This window comes from Ascidiella aspersa, chromosome 6, assembly GCF_963924565.1.
Source record: "Ascidiella aspersa chromosome 6, kaAscAspe10.2, whole genome shotgun sequence".
In the NCBI taxonomy this organism is placed as follows: Eukaryota; Metazoa; Chordata; class Ascidiacea; order Phlebobranchia; family Ascidiidae; genus Ascidiella; species Ascidiella aspersa.
The window spans coordinates 19,884,904-19,904,020 of record NC_139452.1 but is presented as its reverse complement, the minus strand read 5'-3'; the positions used below and the strand labels follow the sequence as shown (position 1 = coordinate 19,904,020).

Here is a 19,117-nt window from a genome sequence, read left to right as displayed (position 1 = left end):
CCTGACATGGCGTGATATATGTGAATTTTCTTTGAAGGTGACCACAATGTTTTGCTTTAGAATTGCTTGTTGTTTGGCCTAGTTTTATTCATACAAACAGGGGGTATCAAACGGTTAACGTTTGAACTACATACCACCAAAAATCTAATTTAGAATCACAAGGCCTAGCTATTCGCCCAACGTACAACAGATATGAGAACTGTAAACTATTATGAAAAAACCTATACTGAATTGCTCGCTGGAAGTAGGTGTTTAATGTTGCTGTGCATTTAAAACCTTATGCAAAATTTACCATTTCTATATATTCCAGATTACTTTTTAGTTGCGTTAGTTGTGACGTTGGGTATTTGCATTTCAATTTAACGAATTATTTATTTATAGATTCTTGGCAATAAACCCGATCAAGTTTTGACCCTCACACATAGATCCCAGGTTAAAAGGTTTACCCATGAGATCATAAAAATACTCAAATCATCTCCTGACAAAGCCATACTGATGGCTCAACTACCAGATATGTATGGAACGTACGTAACAACGGTTGATTTAAGTGTAGCATAATTGCCAAGAACTATATTTTTAAGGCAGAATATCTGTTTATAATTTAGAACCTTCGGACGACCTTGGAATTTGCGAGATTATGGCGTGAGCGTATTGTCAGACCTTTTGGACGATATTCCTGACGGTAACATTTGTGTATCAGGCGAAGGCGAAAACATTGTTCTATCTCTTCCGACCAGAGGTAGGTTGATTTTGTTGCTGTGTTTGACATGGGCTAACTTGGGATTTTTTGAACAGATGACATAATTTAATTAGACACGAATTTACAAAATGTCTTCAGGCCTTACCTTTCAAAAATCAAGTAAACAAGACAGCTGGGCTGCTCAGTCAGATTTGCGATTAAAAACTGAGTGTTGATAACCTTTTTTAATGCTTTACCATCGGTTCACTATATTTTCATAATGGTGTATGTCTATTATATTATGCCGCGACGACAGCAATTATACCTCTTGATATTTGGTTAGTTTAATTCATAACATTATTGCGAAACAGAGCGCACTGCCGAAGAGATCGAGCGAACCAATCAATTCGCCCGAGAGTTGGTAGAGATTCTGAAATCTCGTCACCGATGCAGAATGTCATTTACCGAGTTTGTGCCGGCCTATCACCGTCAATTCGGCAGACAGTGCAAACTCGCCAACTATGGTTTCACAAAACTGGTTGATCTTTTCGAGTCATTGCCCAACGTTGTTCAGGTTATTCCTCGTACTTTTAAAAACGTGTATTTTCATGAAGATTTTTTGCTGAATGTTGCTGCTTCTAGTACCACGTATTTATATATACTCCAATATTTTTTACATCTTGACATTTTGTAGGTTGTCGACGGCCCGGAAAAATTTCTTCAGCTTACTAACGATGAGCAACTCAAGGTTTTGACGTCACAGATTATCGGCATGCTTCGTCACGCTGATGGTGGATCGGTGCAGCTTCCGTTGGCCCGAGTTCAAACAGCGTTCTCGCACAAGTACGGCTTCCCATTGGTTCCTCACCACTACAACTGCGTCAACGCTGAGGCACTGATCGGCAAGTTATCTCACGCGGTGAAGGTGTGTTGTCTCTATATGTGACAAATTAAAAAAGTTGGGCTTCCTATTTCGCGAGTCTTGTTTTAGATTCCTGTAGGCTGTATAATATATTTTTTTTAAATCATTGAATTTAATCAGCAGTTAATTTCACCGTTTTTATTTGTAATTAATACTATTTGTTTTATGGTTCCAATACATGATACAGTCGTTGTTATTATATATCATTGATTACTGATTAAATGTTGTTCTTTCAAGCTGTTTAAGTAACCTCAAATAATGTTTTTTAAACTGTTAAACAAAACAAAAATTGTGTTGTCAACTGAAAAATTGTGTTGTCAACCGCACAATATAACAACAATAGATATACGCGTCGCAAACATGATAGAAAAACAAAAGGCAAAATTCGACTAAGGGATTATTTACGCTATGCATATTATGCCGTTTGTGGCGTTGGGTCTCGCTAGTTGACCTGCAATGTGTCAAGTTTCAAGTTTACCTAAATCCTGTAATTGTTCGTCGTGAAGTTTGTGATGTTTCCGAAAACTCTGCAAAAGTAGATTGGCACAGAGCCTGGATGATTCGAACACTTCCCGGTTATATGGTCGTAACGCTTTAGTACAAGCAATTATTATTATTAAGTTAATAAAACACTTTTTTAAACCGTTGAGGCAAAACTCGTCTGATTTGGAAGCCATACGACATAAAATATACATTATATAAAGAAAACTGAAAAAAATCATTTTAATAATGAACAAAATACGTTTTGGTCACCATTCACCACACTTTTGTACTTTTGTGCTTTAACAATATCGTCTCAATATTTGTTATACCTTTTTAGCAGTGGTTCTTAACCTGGGGTCCGCGAAGCCGTTTTATGGGACCCGCTAAGAAATCGCTAAGTTAATGATGCTCTTAATGGATTCTAAAAATAAGTTAAAAACATGCTTCTATATCAACGCCTATAAACCTATACGGGTAACGAAAAAATAGCTTAAGTGGTGGCGTGATTTCCCACACAGCGGGGATATGCCAAATAATTAAAATAAAGAAGTTTAAATGTCTGGTCATTTTACTTTTCAATTCTCCGGTAATTACATTTAAACTACGACGAATTGTCACATTTCCATTATTGAAAAATAGGTTTCTCGATAAACATGCGATCGTTTTATCAAAAACCCGTTTATACGCTCAATTTAGTTAAAAAACTAGCCGGTAGTGATTATGAGAATATATTGTGTAGCATTAAAAAAGATGCAGGAGACCGTCTAGTAAATTTGTGTGAAAAAAAACAACCACCAGTCTATAGTTGTACATAACATCGCCAGACACTTTCAAACTTGAATTACAGCAAACTGTCCAATACTTGCGCACGTAAAATAGAACTCTTTGCATCCTGCTCCAGTACAATGCCGCTATAATGAAAGCAATCCCACTAAAATCAAAAGATTTATTATCTGGTCGCCAACGTTTGTCATTTAAATGCAAGCAAACGAGACTATAGAAGCCTGATTCAGTTACCAATAAAATTATGTAAACTACAAAGTAAAAGTTGTTTTTCTTAGTTTGGGCTTTTGCTATTTTTTCCTGTTTCATATCAGGTTGTGCAAGATGTGGACGGAACTCTCGTGGTAAAGCAGGCTGAACGCAAACCAATCCGACTTCTGTGTGCCCAGTTACTTGTTCTTCTTCTGGATATGACGATGGACCAGGTGGATCAGGATCAACTTCACCAAGTTTATAGGGATCGGTAATACTATAAGCTAGTTTTATTCAACTTAGATTAGTTTAGTCCTTAATCGCGACATGGTCTTGCGTGTTCGAAATGCTAACCGTTGTATAAATTAATACAGATACAGCGAAAGCATCATTCCGAGTGAATACGGATTCCTGTCTCTTAACGACGTTCTCAAAAAGGCAATCTCAGGCGTCGCCAAGGTATAAATCACCGGCATTAAACATAACGTTCATGTATGGCACGATTGGCACCTGGTTTTATGGATGTGCACAGCCTTTTTCAAGTCATTAAATTATTTGTATTTTGTTGATTCTAACAGGACCATTGGCGTTTTTAACTTAACATTACAATGTTCATAAAAATACAGTGAAAAACACAAGCAGCAGTTTTGACGAACCCTCACGTATTTTTACAGTGCAATTTAACCTCGTATTTCACCTATTTTATGCTGTTGAATCACCAGTTAAAATAACTTTATATTTTATTGATTTTTTTCACAGAAGCTTACGTAATTTTAGCTATTAACGGCAAAAAAACATAGTGAATTTACGTTAGCCACAGGTCGTAGATTTTACGCTCTAAAAAATATTTTTATGTACGCTTTAAATTCGAATACCTACAGGTTGTGTTTGAAACGCATTAAAGACGGGGCAATTTTTTGTATTGCTATATAAATTAAAAGCAAGAATGCTACCCTAACGTAAATATCTGCTTAGTTCGATCAAAACGATGGCGAGACGCAAATTTCGCTGAAGCCAATTTACCAACGAGCAAAGAGGATTCGGTCTATTCTGTTGTCACACGGAGAATCCATGACTTTAGGGTAAATTTTGTTCACAATTTTTTTCGAGTTTAATGTAAAAATTATGTTTCGAAGTTACCTTAACGTCAACTATATGAAATTCAACACCACGCAGTGAAAGTATTTTTGTGGCAATCTTGTGGTCTAATATTTCTCTTTAGCGAATTCAACCAGGCGTATCGGACACGGTTTGGGGAGCCTCTGGATGCGGAACGTCACGGATTTCGTTCTTGTGAAGCGATGCTGCGAGCTCTCTCCATGATCTTGGTGGTGAAGGGGTTTGGAATAAAGAAAGTGGTGGTTCTTCGAAACCACATGCAACGTTAGTACCGAGCAGTTACTTTGATAATGTGATTTAAAATTGTGGGAACCTTTATGTATTAACTGTTTTTAATTTTGACTCCATTTGTTTTTTTATTTACAAGAAATAGTTTTCTTTTTTTCTTTTATTTACAAGATTTCTCGCTAGAAAAGGTATGTTTTTGCTTAGGTTACTGGTATTTTCAATCCTTAATTTTAGTATATAGTTATTGATAGGGCGATTATTTTTTGACCTAGAAAACTAAAATTTTGACAAATCATGACATAAAAATAAATATTTCTTTTTTTCAAAAAAAAAGCTGACTATAGTGTTTTTTAATTTTGTATACGATTTATATGCATTTTCAAATTTAATCGATTTTGACTTACAATAATTACGACCTAACGTGTAAATCTTGACTTCAAAAATAATCGCTCTAGTTTTTAAGGATGGTTTAATGTGATAATGACGTCCTCAAAATCCAGCCGACCTCAACAAGAGAGTTAAACGAAATCAGAGTTACCAAAATAAAAGACAAATGCGGCCATATACAAAGATCAAAATAAATAGTTATGCAATAGTTTGTACACAAAAAATTATTTCAAAATTTGCAGAAATATATGTTTCGCCCTGTAAACCAGGCATCATCAGGTTTTCCACAAAAAAACAACTTAACATGCGTATATATTATATATACAATATAAAAATTGTAAGCCTCATCCTTACTTTACATTTTATTGTTTGCGAGAGATTTTTTATTTACTAAAAGGCCTCAACTTATAGTTTGTTCTTATTCTTCTTTAAATTGTACTAATGTCTTTAAACAGACGGACCTCTGTCCTCATCTATTTCTGCACCTGGTGATCGGAAATCTGATAATTCTCAAGTTACATGTGCTACCTCCAGCGGAGATAATGGAGTTAATAAGCAGCTTCGAGAACTCATTTCGTCCACAAGATCGGTAGGTTGCATAACCAATAACTCGATCTTCGTTATATTCAAAAAAATAATAATACTTGCAAACGTGGTATGGAAAAGATAGTGATTGCACAATTCACATCTCTATCACTTACAACTAACATATTCTACAGTATATCTATACTGCATAAAAACTACTACGCTCTCTTAGGTGTTTATAGCATAGGTATCATTTTCGGCAAACACACACAAAAAATCAGGTGTTGGTATCGTCCTCAAGAGGTTATATTGGTCTCTGTTTTTCGCTGTAAAAATAAGGTTACCTTCAGTTTTAAGTTTTCTAACAAAAATGTTCAGCACCCCGGGTAAAAACGTGTCGCCCTCTTATATAATTTACCCTTTACCACAAATATTCACCGACAAAGTTATATTTTGTGTTTTGTTATTAGATCTGCCAGTATATTTCTCGTAATTTGGGTTAAAAAAAAACAAATAAACCTCACAACCTCTCAACTATATATTTTTTTTGTAGCCTCCGAAAATACAAAAGTTGGATGATCTTAATTCGACGGTTCGCAATAACGAAGACAGCTTTCGTCCGTTTAATGCCGACCGATGCCCGGGATCGAAACGTCCCAATGCAGGCTACAAACACCTCACGTCACGAAATAGCTCACGAGACTTCTCCGCCCCAGCTGCTCGCGAATTTCCCGCACTTGGAAATCGTGGGGCTGTTGGTTCGGATCCGTTTTACGTATTCGAGCCAAGTGTGGAACAGTATCACCAATATCAATGCGACAGTGGAATGAAACACAACGACCTAGGTTATACCACACCTAACGCAGGTGGGGGCCAGTATCACCAGTTTCGAGAAGGCTCCTATCAATCACCTTTAACGACTTACGTTGAGCGTGGCGGTGGTGAGATTGGGGCGCGGAAGGCAGCTGAGCGAAGTGCTGTGGCCCTACAGGATTTATACAATAGGAGTAGCGATTCACAACAAGGAAGGCGGCGATTCAGTTTAAGCGTCATTACTCTTCCCACTGGAACAACGTCTATTTCGTCGACACCATCACCCGACTCAGCTTTATCTACCAACGAAGGTAAGTACGCCATAAAGATGTTTTCTTCCAACTGAACAAGAACTTGTTTGTATTATATGTATAAAGCAGTATTTTGCCCCAAAATTAAAAAAAAACTAATACAGGAAGAACCTAAACAAGGATATTTTATTAATAAAGGAAGAGTGTCTATATTTTTACAATGTGTGGTCCAAGCATATGTATATATAAAAACGTAAAAGTACCTTTTAAAAAAGTGTTTATGTTTCACCTAAGTTATTGAATTTTAACTTAATTAATTTACGCGGTTAAAATGTCTGACTTAGAGCGCATGTTTCGTGTTAACTCTTCTAAATTTAGTCTATGAATGCATGGATGATTTTCAGTTGGTTATCGGATACCAACACAGTTCTAAACAGCTTATTTTTAATTGCCATTGTTCACTGCTCTAAAAATCTCTACATTAATATATTCACTTTGTTGACGTAATTTCAGACTCTACGAACTCTGTGTTGCTGTTCTACAGCCTTAAATACTGAAATTATGTAACAGTCTGTTACTTCAAAATTGATCAAACATTTTTTCATATGTATAGTGCCCCAAATTTTTATTTAAAATATGTTGTTACTTGCTAGTCAGTGTTTTATTATTTCTCAGCAGATTCCACTGCGTCTTCTGACGAGTCGCGTTTCCATGATGAAGGGAAAAAAACGTCACCTGGTCGATTACGCTTGGCTGCTTCTTTTGCAGCAGTCGTCACATCACTGTGAAATTCTTATAAATAAAGCTTTGATAACACTTGTTATTTATTTATATTTGTCTGTACTGTGCAGGTACTAAAATAGCTCTGCTATTAGATATAAGTAAATATATTTGAAACGGCTAAGCACTCGTTGTCTACTGTTGTATTTTTCTACAAATGACACCGAAATTTAGTTTTTTTAAGTGTCGTTTATTCTTCGCTGAACATAGTGCACATTTGCACAGTTTATAATTTCTGATTTTTTTTCATGTTATTGTTGATAATGCCACTTTATTGATTTGATAAATATATTGTTCAGTGCCTGAAATTTGTGGGCTTAGCCTTTTTTTTTTCTGATCGTTCAAGTATTTTTTCTATATTCGGTCTTTGTGTATAAACTGGTTTATTATTAATGTTTTCATGTAAGTTGACAATATACATGATGATTGAAACACGCAACATTTGCAATCTTAGAGATGTAGTTATAAAGTTTTTCCTGATCTTGCAATCTCGATTTGTATCAAAGTGGATCTTGCAGTACTTAAAATTTGCTTTCGATAACTAAAACCATATGACGTCACCCAGTGTTATATTTTTTCCTTCGTGTGATACATTTTCTATATATTTATTTATTTCTGCAATATTTTTTTGCTGTTCTACTATTTCGTTTACCTCTTGTGTATTTGGTGATCGAGAGCGGTGCCCTCCATTGAGTAGCGCATGAATCAAGACACAACAAAATTGGAAAAATTACTTAACACAGCAAATATGTTTTATACTTTACGCACATTGGTATCGACCAACGGTAAATCATGTTATTGACGCAAAAACAACTTTACAATTAAACCAAAAATTTTCGAGTATTTACCAGGTCCTTAAACGACCTAGACCCCTACTCGAGTGTGTCCGAAAATGTGATTATTGCGCTAATAGTATTTTTTGCCGTAGTAGTGCATTCGTATATTAATGCGTATTAGTTGGCGTATATGTCTATGTTTGCTATAAATTAGCTGTTATTATATCAGCCAGTTGCTGATTGTATACAAATGTTTACAATTTTGTGTGTTGTTGTTACCTTGGAGCATCTTTTGTGGCAAGATGGAAAATGTCGTTCAAGAGTTCTTTGTGCACGATATTTTGTAAACAGAAGTTAATTGTTTTTGGTCACACCTGTTTACAAGGCTATGAGATGGTTTACTGAAATGTCCTTTACTTTTAAATAAACGACAGTCATTGTCGCTTTCGCTACAACAGAAATTTTCCAGTTAGTACACTGTGACAGCGATTATTCTTTAGAATTGTCTTGTTTTCTGTCATTTTTACTATATTTGTTCACGAATGATTAAACTTACTTGAAGTCAAATCGCGTGCAAAACACGATTGACTTGTTTTCGTTTATTTCTTTCTTGAATACACTTTTTGCATAAGGCTCTTTGGGTTGATTTTATACATTTTTTACAGTTTCGTTTTACGACTTTTCCTCCAGTTGGAATCTCAAAAATGAAATGGAAAAAGGCATAATTATTTTGACATACTTAACGAGTTTTTCATACTAAAGGCAGGAAGTCAAACCGAACCCTAAACTGATCTTTATGAACCGGTTTTAGGCTGATTTTTACCGAAATTTTAAAAAAAGTGGTTCACTTCAACACGGAAGTTTCTGAAAAAAAATAACGAGTAATCATAAAAAGTTGGTTCGCCTAGCCCCAGACTACGGTCGGTATGAAATTTTTCGTGATTACCTCAGAAAACAATTTAACTTAAGAAACCTGGTATTTTTGCTTCAACAAACGTGAAACTGAAATGTCGTTTAAATAGGGTTTATTTAAGCAGAAGGCTCCGACGCATGTTTTAATTAAACTCTTTTTCCAAAAAATAGTTTATTTTGCAAATGTAAAGATCGAGGACCCCATAAAACTTGTCCACGTACCGCCAGGGGTTTACGGACCCCAGTTGAGGAACCTCTTTAACTTTACGACACAACCGCGGTAAACCTGATGACGTACACCGGTTGCGGAGCACTTCTTTATTTTGTGCAATTGTGGGCTGGTTACCAACGCACAAAATTTACTACAGTTAGGAGTTTCCACGTTCAACGATTTAAAACCCTCCCATTCGATCATGGCATCTAAAAATGAACTTTCCAAGCTCAGCACCTTGTTTTGTCGAACACTTGCAACTTCAAAGGCGTCCGTGACTTGCATGACTTGCATTGACACACTTAAAACAATATGCGCTTAATTGGTGGCGCGTTAATTGTTTTAGTAATTCCAGTTTGTCCCGGTAGTCCGTGCTAACCACATTTCCCTACAAATAATACGCCCTTCTGTATTAGGGCTCCACACCCCTGATTTACAAGATGTAGCAGGCTACTGTGCTAGTTTTTTGACCAGCTTTCTTAGGGCCTATACCTTCAGTTGGTAAAGGGACGATTGGTATATATGGCCGTATTTACTGGCTTCATATCCTAAATCAAAAAATGTAGGCTAATCGACGTAAACTTATTAAAAAGTGGCTATTTGTCCGGATCGCTCTTTTACGCTTGCACCAATACGTAATTTTTTATTTGGGTTTGGGTCGGGTTAGCGTTTAGGCTTGGGTGGTGGACGGTGGTAGTATTAGCTTTAATTTATGCAGCTTTGCAAAATTACAATAATGCCGGGTTAATAGCCTCAAGAGGTGCCTTGGTGCACGAGTTTAGGTTGTTAAACTTGTAATAGTTTATTTAACAGTGCGTTCTAATTGACGCTTTCGTTCTGAATCCAATTTAAAGGTGTGTATCTAACTCGCGAGCTAGCCACAAGACGTTCTGCTGATTAGAATTGTATTAGTTAATGAACGAACAAACCAGCTAAGCTATAGATCGGCGAAGCAAGTTGCCACTTGCAAATATCAACGGTGTTAACAGTAAAAGTTGATAGCTAAGAAGACGTTAGTTTTCAAGCGGATTGCGGTCTTAACTACAGAAAATCCAAATGCTGATCGCAGTGATATAATGGCGGAACAAGCCATATTTGAGTGTTTGTGGTATTTCGACAAGCAATTTTAAAAATTGAAAGTGATCTATACAAAATAAATAACAAATATCTAATCTTAATATTTATTTGTCGAGATTTGTTGGTCAGTTAGTCAGTCGGTCGGTAGGTATATTCGCAAGTCTCAAAGAAACCAACGGAAGCAGATGAAAAAAGGTTTATCGCGCGCTATATCAAACGTCTATAGCTTTTTTTTTTTTTTTTTTTTTTTTGTTTAACCACGCAAAGTTTCTTGTTTATTGCGTTAATTTTTTAACATCACGGGGAAAACGTCAGTATTGCAAGAATTTTTATTACCGTACTCGAGATTTAAGGCGTCATACAGTGTTAAACTGGTAACTGCCCGACAGTATTTTACTTGGTCTTTTTAAACTACCGTTTATAACACGAAGCTTAATTACACGGGAATACCGGAACAAAATACGCAATAATGAATGAAGGCCATAGCATCATGGCTTTTTACATTTTGTCCAAATAAGCAAATGTCGCGCTTATTGCGACGGTAGTTTCACATGATTGGTACAACAACAGTTTTTCAATCATTGTTATTATCCAAGTTTAAGGCGACATAGTATTAAACTGGTAAATACCTTATTCAACCTAGGCAGCGTCGGATATTTGGTTTATTCGGATATTTGGTTTATTCTATATAACAAAATCCCCTTTCTGTTGCTTTATTGTTATGAAACAAAATTACTGTACAATAAAAAGCATAAAATTAAACAAAACACATTATAGATGGCCTGCTATAAGATTCTTTTTTCGTTCTTCATTGACATTGAGACGTCTCAAGTTTTATAGAATCTTGCGAAACTTGGATCAACTTCACATCACATGTTTGAATCTAAAAAAACGTTGTACGTTGGTATATATTAATCAATCGAAAAATCGACCCATCACCTGCGCAAATAATCTGTGCTTAAAAGGGGACATCAAAACAGCAAACGCACCTTTCACTATTTTACTAAGATAACCTGAATGCACAATTTTTGCTCCCCAAGTTATAAAGGCAATGATCCTAACTGCATGTTTGTAAAGACATATTTATAAATGCCATTATATTGAGCATTGTGCAAAGTTTTTTATGTCAAGTGATTAAAAATGAATTTTGTTTAATTTTTTTTTTCGAGATGTAAGGTTAGACGTGGTTTTGCGACGTCAATATTCCTCCCCACAAAAATCCTTAATTTAACCCTGATTGAAGAAAAAACTTCGCCTTAGCTAGTTGCTAAGAAGCATTGTCCGTTATTATCCCTCTGATATTTTTAATAATTGTGACAAATGCTCTAAATCAGTGGTTCCCAACCTGTGGGTCGGAACAGCCTTGTCTAATGTACATAGAAATGCCATTTGACCACCGAAGACTCGTTTATCGGACCAGAACAATTCGGAGAAAACAATATTTACAAAAACATACATCAAAATACAAATACCGCGGGATATTTTTTCCATTGCGCCTTTCGTTATTTGTTCAGGTTAACTGATTAGCCGGGGTGTATTATACAAATGACAATTCTAAATCAAGCCTTTTTTCTCGCTTAAAACGTCGAGTTGGGCTAATGTATCTCGCTGTTCGCTGTCTGAGCTAACATCCGATGTTGGTGTAACAACGGATTTTTGTATCTACCCCTGCATCCAGGTCACTGGAACTGAATATAAGAAACGGAAAAAACAAGATTTTTATCACAGAGAAGAACAGTTTGTACAAGCGCCCCCTTGGGCTCGACAGATTCTTCAAACGCCCCACGACACACATGTTGCAATAATTCGAGGATGGATGCTTGATTGGGAGGTAGCATGACAACTTTAAAATATGACGTTTGATATTAGGTCATTAAACAAGTAACTTAAATCGAGTTAAATATACATTCAGCAGATTGTGTAGCGGGCGCTTAAGAATTCTCGATTATGAAAAAATACGCTTAGGCTATATAGTTTAAATAGACAAATCGAAAAAACGATCACATTTAATAAATTAAAGAGAATTGAAATATAGCCTATGCTTTCCAAAAGCCAAAAACATTACCACGAAGGCGAAAGTTTATCAAGATTTAGTGCAATATGGCAAAACTATAGTCTTTAGGGAGCATTACGTTTAATTTTGTGTTGATGATGAATTTGGGTATTAATCATATTAAACAAAGCAAGGTAAACACCACATCAGCTTACTTGATTGCTCTGTTTAACCTTCATTTTAATCATGAATTCTGTTCCATCATCGACTTCGATTCTGGAACAAGAAACAGGTTTTTCCAAACTGTATGGATCCTGCTGCAAATCTTTCATTCCTGTATCAAATTCCATGCCCATTCCCATGTCCATTTCCATGTTGTCGTCGGCCAATTGCTGGTTTTGGTCCTCAATTTGTTTATTCATCTCATCAACGGAGGTTTCAGACATTTTCTATAATATAAAGTAAACAATTTATTGGACAATTGCAAGGTATATACTATAACTAAAAGTACATTAAGTTTAATCGTTTCTTCGAGCTCGAAAATTAAAGTTTGGCTAACCAAATTCGATATAATGTCGTTTTTTTGCTTTGCGCGAACCGAAAACAATTTTGTTATGTAGCTTTTGTATTGAAAGTAACACCACTCCAACATAAAACTTACAAAATAAATACATTATGTGACGTTCTCAAGGTTACTTTTTTACGCTGTAACGTTTAGATATAACTTTGTGACATCACTTTCTGACGTAATCATGTGACGTAATCTCTGAAGTTTTTTCATGGCTCATCCTAAACAAAAAGGTTTAAGCCATTTCAATAGCAAGTCAACTATAAGCCATTAGCATCAAAAATAAATATATCATAATGTTTTTTTATGAACAAAAAATGATGAACTCATTACATTCATAACATAATTTCACATACCGGTATCAAAATCATTTTTTTATACACTTTTTGTACGTTTTGTTAATTTAAAGAATGAAAAATGAATATCATCATTTTGAGCAAAATGCGAATATCTCTTATGACGCTAGTGTGTGACGTCTCCTTTTAAAATAAAAGTTATGCAAATTTAAGCAAAATAAACGCATTTTTTAATTAACTCTAGTGACATACACATATTTGCGCACGGGTTTGCTTGACATCAGCGTGTTTCTTATAATACTGCTACGGGTCTAAGGTTTCGACGAAGCCTGTTTTTTGCCTATTTTAAATTTGCTTATTTTAAGTATGTGGCATTACAACTCTCGAGGCGAAAGATTGACATACGTTTTATGTACATGAATGTTTTTTTAAAGTAGGCTATAAATGGTACATGAAATTCCTCGACGATAGTACAGACTAATGAACACCTGAAGAATGGACTTTAGTTGGCCAGCACCCCAGGTAAAGTGAATTGGATCGATCACAAATGCGTTCGGCCCGCGGTTCAACTCGCATCCATTTGGCTCGTTGAACCCCATATGCACATATTTGACCAATCGGTTTAAAGCAGGGGTTCTTAAACTTTTTTTACCGATGACTCCTAAAATGTTGTTTTGCTTCACACGGTAGACAAAGACATTTTAAAAAGGACGTCATAAATTGACGTCACAATACAAATTAACTTCATAAATTTGCTGATTTCGGTCCAAAAATGTGAAAGTAAAATGAAGTTTAAATACATTCAGTGCAAAACCGTTTTATTTTTAACTGTTTTCTTTGAAAGATTAATTAATTGTTAAATATAAACTAATATTTCAATTAGGCTTTCATGGACCCCCTAAAACTAGTTCACGGAACCCCAAGGGGTCCATGGACTCCAGTTTAAGAACAACTGGTTTAAAGCATTGCACACCTCTTATCTATACCGTAGTGCATAAAAGTCTATTCAAAAATCTAAAATTTCATTTTTGAGCCACGTTTTTTTGAGCCACTAATGAAATAAGACATTTTCTTATAGTTTATCCAGCTTCACCAATGCATATTGTATTTCAGCATTGGACACAGGTAATAGCGTGCACTACATTGGGTGTGTCGCACTTATATTTGTTTTCTTTTTCACCATTATTATTTTTACTCTGACCTATTGAAACACGACTATTAACCAAGTTTAATAGGCAGATATTTATACCTCTTTTTCTGTTTTGGAGCAGGGTGTCTCCCCTGATCTTCGCAAGTTTATCCCGCTTATTTGTTCTTGGCAACTGTAGCTTCGTAGACTAATTGTTCCAGGATTGTCATGTAGAGCCACTGCCGCAGAACATTTTACAGGTTGACCGTCGCTATTTCGTGCTCGCATCTGCATATCCACTGTAGTATCATGGCTTGCCACGGCCGAGTCATAAAAACGCTGTATGAAAAAACAAGTAAGTGAGTTTCAAAGATTTGATAAACCAAAAAGTAAAATTTCAAAAGTGGCGCTGAATTGCTGCATAAACACGTTATAATTATTTTTTCATTATTTTCCTGATTTTAGCGAAGATACAAACGTACCATGGATTTATCAACTGTTAAAAAAATTCTTGAAATGTAAAATGTGATGTCAGTTTCCTCCAATAAGGTTCACCCATTTTGTAAAACAAAACCAGTCTGTGTTTGAAGTTACAGCAAAATTTGTTGTTTATTAAATTGTAGGCCTACTCGTTGTTTATTTTTATCTAATCTTTTCAGCAGATAATGAACGAAAATATTCAAGCAAAACATAAATTTAATTTCTGTAGCTTATATAGGCTATAGTATATATATCGATTTTAATAGAAATTACTTTATTTAAAACATAAAATTTTAGGATTCGAACCGCTAGACATTTTTCGGAATTCAGTTCAGTTCCGGTTTGCTTGGGAACAATTCAAAAGTTTAGGTTCAGCTCTGCTGGTTTGACTAAATTTATTTACAAAACAGTTTATAAAGTTTCGGTTCGGATACAATACAAGTTGCATTCAAACTTAAAAATGCGAGTAAATAAATATGTAGCCCAGAGAATAATTATTATTTTATTGAATGTCGTATTCATTTTAAGTTACAAGGACAATTAGAAACAAGCATCTCGTTATTCAAATATTTGAAAATCATAAACCAGGCTTTTGTTTTATAAATAATATTTTTTGTAAAACTCGAACTTGGCACAACTTGACCATGTAAAATACAAGTTGTGAAGTTATGCTAGGGTGAAGCGCTTTTCACTCCTTCACATTTTACAAAAAACGGTTCAGGTTCGGTTACGGTACAGGGAAAAATGGCCCAAAACCGGTTCATACATTCCCGGTTCGGGATCGGTTCTGACTCCCTGAATATTTTTGTCTCGTTTTCTAAGGGTGTTTGAAGTTCAAATAGCAGGTGCAGGCCTATATATTTAAATATTAGAAACTATTTTGCCTTTTTGTTTTGCTTTGCTTTCGCCATGGGCATAATAGCCTACAATCATGGACGCCCAAACGGAGGAGCAAGGAGGGTACTTATGCCCCTCTGGAATTCTTTTAGATGTGTAATATGTATTAGGCTTACTTATGAAGATTAAAAATATTATACATCATTCATTGATAAATTTATAAAAATGACAATAGGGATAAATAAAACATAAAAATTCCATACTTTCAATTATGTGTATATATTCATATTGCATTTGTTAAACGGCAATATTACTTTCTCAGTCTAAAGCAGGTGTTCCCAACCTTTTTACGATCTCGTACCACTTATTCAGAATACTAATATTGGCCTACAAAAAATAGCTTACAACCAGCATTATTTAACGCTATTTGCAGCTTAAGCTATAAAACAGTAGATGATATCTGTCAAGACAATCATTTGACATAATTAAAGCGCTAGGCCTAAACTGTGCTTTTTTAATGCGGTGATCCGTAAATTCTTTTCTCGCGACAGAAAATAACTGAAACACTCAATGCAATTGTTTATCATTGTATAGCTTTGGTAAGATTTTTTGTTTAGCAATTTGTAAACAAAACTTGTAAAAGATAGTAGGCTACAAAGAACAATAACTTAATTGTGCCTTTCTTTTTATTTGCTGCGTTTTGCTTTTGAAAAAAACGCGCACATTTTTAAAGGCACTTTAAAATGTGCGCACATTTTTGCATGCACATTTTTGCGCGCATTGTGCAAAAAATGCTCGCATCCCCGTCTCAAGGTGTGGGCACGTGGACATGCCACCGAATACTGTATATTTTTTTTTAAGACTGTATATATATTTTTGACATGCCCCGAAGACTGTATTTTTATTTTTTTTTATTTTAACTACTTATATCTCATTTACGTTTTTAGTGTGTCTAAATTACCTTCAAATATTAAGTAACGAAGTAACTAATACGAAAAGGTTTAAGTTTTTGATAATTACTTACTTGAATACCCTATTCTCGAGGCACACAGTTTGAGAAATCACTTAACTATTTCAATACAGTATAACTCAATATAGCAAAAAGGCAGACGTTTATTCCCACATTCAGCCTTACTACACAACAAGACTACAGTTTTTTTTTAGCTCCACCAGTTTTATTTGGAAACCAAAACAAAGACAGCTATGGCATTCATCCGTTAGCTGCATGCCTTTTTATCCACGACAAGGCTGGCCTAATTATAAACTCTTTACCATGTGAAGAGTTATGTTGCTCTGCAGTGTGCCGTAAAGTTTTTGGCATTGCTTATACCAACACTGATCTTAGCCAATCTAAAGACCACAAGCAGTAGGCTAATGTCCGTCTGGCCTATGTAAAACCCTGTGAACTTTCCGATCATTTTTCAGTACTCAAATTTCCGCATAAAAGTTGATCAAAAAAAATATATCTTCACTGCAAATTTTACACAGAATTTCCCTTCATGACCAAACAAGTGCTGTAGGCCTAATTGGGTATGCTTAAAATAAGGATGTGCGATACAGAAATAATTGTATCCGATGCCCGATATTTTAGGCAAAACACACAAAATAGATTAAATTGAAACGTTCGAAGATTAATATAGGCCAAAATTTCCTCTAACATTAAAATGTTTAATTGCTATCAGTTGTTAAACTTATATATTTAAAACAAATAACTTTAGATTAAAAGGTACTCGGACGAGTACCGATACTACTACTCGTCATCGAGTATCATGCAGCTTCAATATGATATTATCGGAAATCCCTACCTAGAAAACTGTTAGCCGTAAAACGGTGCGAACCAAAACACACGTCAAAATGTCTACGCCAGTAGAAATAATACCAAAAACCGTTTTAGGCTACCTAAAGTATTTATATATACTTGGGAATAACTAATCTGGCCTTTTTGAAGCTGTAGTGAGTAAAAATACAGCACACCTATCAATAGGTGTCACCGAAAATAGTCGGCCTACTAAAAGATATCCTAGCAGGCAAAAACCAAGGCAATAAAAAAAAACATTTTGGAGAGGTTTTAACTTACGACGTCAGCCACATCGGGCTATAGTTGCCTCACCCGCTAAAATTAAGTGAAGAGAAAAGCAAGTTTGCGATTGCTGAATTGTAGAGTTGCGTTTGTCTCTTATTCTTTACTTCGGTAGGCTATCCCTTGCATATAACTTTTTTTTTTATAAAAAGCAGCTCTTACCTTAATATCAAATTTTTCCAAGCTTTCATATTTTACATCAGATCCCATCTGTCGGGATATTTCACGCATAGTACGGTCTGCCAAATTTTCTTCATCCTCGTTCCGATTACCGATAACCAAAGTAACCAGTATAAGATTTAAACCGATCTTTAGTAGTGACAACCTAATCATTTCATTAATTTTGATTTTAACTGTGTCACTTGTAGATAACTTTTAACGTAATAGGTGTTTTTTCAACACAACTGTCAACCGTTATGTTGTACTTAGTCGTCCTTTTATTAATTTAAGTCGACTTGGAAAACGTTTGTTTACTTTCTAGGCGTGTAACAAGACTTGTACCAATAACGGTCTTTGTTTGAGCCACGTGCACTTTTTGTTTGCAGTGTAACCGCGTCCTTTCTGGTTATTTTCAGAATTATGAACGGATTTCATCGATATAATACAGTTTTCGAAATGCTAATAAAGTTTACTAAACCACACAAATTATGCAAAACACAACACGACCCACGTCTGCTGGATTAATGATTTTAGTGACACATTTTTATACAAACAGCTTATTGAAAAAGTTAAACAGCTATTCCCTCCGAAAAAGTCTTTTCTCTAACGGAACTACTCAATTTACTAAGTCAGGAATTCCTGAGATGAAATATATTCCGGTAAGAAATGAAGAGAAAAAAATCTGTAACTAAAAACACCAACAAGCTAAATTTAAATTGTGCGCTTGGTTCACATTTGTCTACCGTTCTTTACAGTAACAATTATTTTCCTGTACAAGTGCTTCGCAATCTGTGTTCTGTGAGACCTTACTCAATGTGCCGCTTCTTTACTTGCACTTATGAAGGTATAGGACAGGAACAGTCAAAAAGCCAGTAGTATTTCTTGGCCTGTGATCAGAGGAACAAAACCTAACAAATTACAACAGATTTTTAGGTTAATTGATAATGGGAAAGTTTGCCAAGACTCCCACGAAAAGAATTCGAGAAAATATCAAGCCTAAACACGTCATAGTGACGCCATCCATATTCATTAGGTAATATAGAATCCAAAATGTTTGACAAAGTTCGATATGGGTCTCATATTATGAATAAAAATGCTATGGGAAACCAAGTCTTCTTGACCATATTAATTGGTCCAAGTTATCAACAGGGAACGTGACGTTGTTTTGCACAGTGCGCAAAAATGTGCTCGCTTAAATAAGAAAACAATGTGCGCTCATTTTAAACTGCCTTTAAAAATGTGCGCACATTTTTGAGTCAGAGTCAGAGCAAGAATTAGAGTCAGAGTTGAGGGAAGAAAAGTGAAAGGAATTGGAGTTAGGGTTTGGAGAAAAAATAAAAATCAGGGTTGGTAAAAGATTCAGAAGTATAGTTAGTGGAAGCGTTCGAGGAAGAGGGGAGAGATGTTTGGGGGAGAGTTGGAGAAAGATTATGAGGA

The 19,117-nt window shown here is 35.3% G+C and overlaps 2 protein-coding genes across 3 annotated transcripts in view; one reads left to right on the top strand and one right to left on the bottom strand.

Moving 5' to 3' along the window:
* Positions 1 to 8,540, top strand: part of LOC146140646 (meiosis regulator and mRNA stability factor 1-like) — a 31,055-nt gene extending 22,515 nt beyond the window's left edge. The window contains exons 22-32 of one of the 2 annotated variants that reach the window (XM_083391286.1): positions 382 to 524; positions 606 to 739; positions 1,051 to 1,253; positions 1,374 to 1,604; positions 3,182 to 3,330; positions 3,434 to 3,518; positions 4,035 to 4,141; positions 4,282 to 4,442; positions 5,249 to 5,382; positions 5,872 to 6,442; positions 7,061 to 8,540. In XM_083391286.1, the coding sequence (XP_083247412.1) occupies positions 382 to 524; positions 606 to 739; positions 1,051 to 1,253; positions 1,374 to 1,604; positions 3,182 to 3,330; positions 3,434 to 3,518; positions 4,035 to 4,141; positions 4,282 to 4,442; positions 5,249 to 5,382; positions 5,872 to 6,442; positions 7,061 to 7,170 (2,028 nt within the window). In that variant the 3' untranslated portion in view covers positions 7,171 to 8,540. Of the gene's footprint in view, positions 1 to 381; positions 525 to 605; positions 740 to 1,050; positions 1,254 to 1,373; positions 1,605 to 3,181; positions 3,331 to 3,433; positions 3,519 to 4,034; positions 4,142 to 4,281; positions 4,443 to 5,248; positions 5,383 to 5,871; positions 6,443 to 7,057 lie in introns of both variants that reach the window. The other variant, XM_083391285.1, reaches the window with a different exon arrangement.
* A 3,797-nt stretch (positions 8,541 to 12,337) lies between these two features.
* LOC146140645 (uncharacterized) lies at positions 12,338 to 17,854 on the bottom strand. The gene is made up of 3 exons (XM_083392671.1): positions 17,684 to 17,854; positions 14,245 to 14,463; positions 12,338 to 12,580 (listed from the first exon to the last, which is right to left on the bottom strand). The coding sequence occupies exons 1-3, from the start codon at positions 17,852 to 17,854 to the stop codon at positions 12,338 to 12,340; spliced, it is 633 nt and encodes a 210-aa protein (XP_083248797.1).
* Positions 17,855 to 19,117: the final 1,263 nt, after the last annotated feature.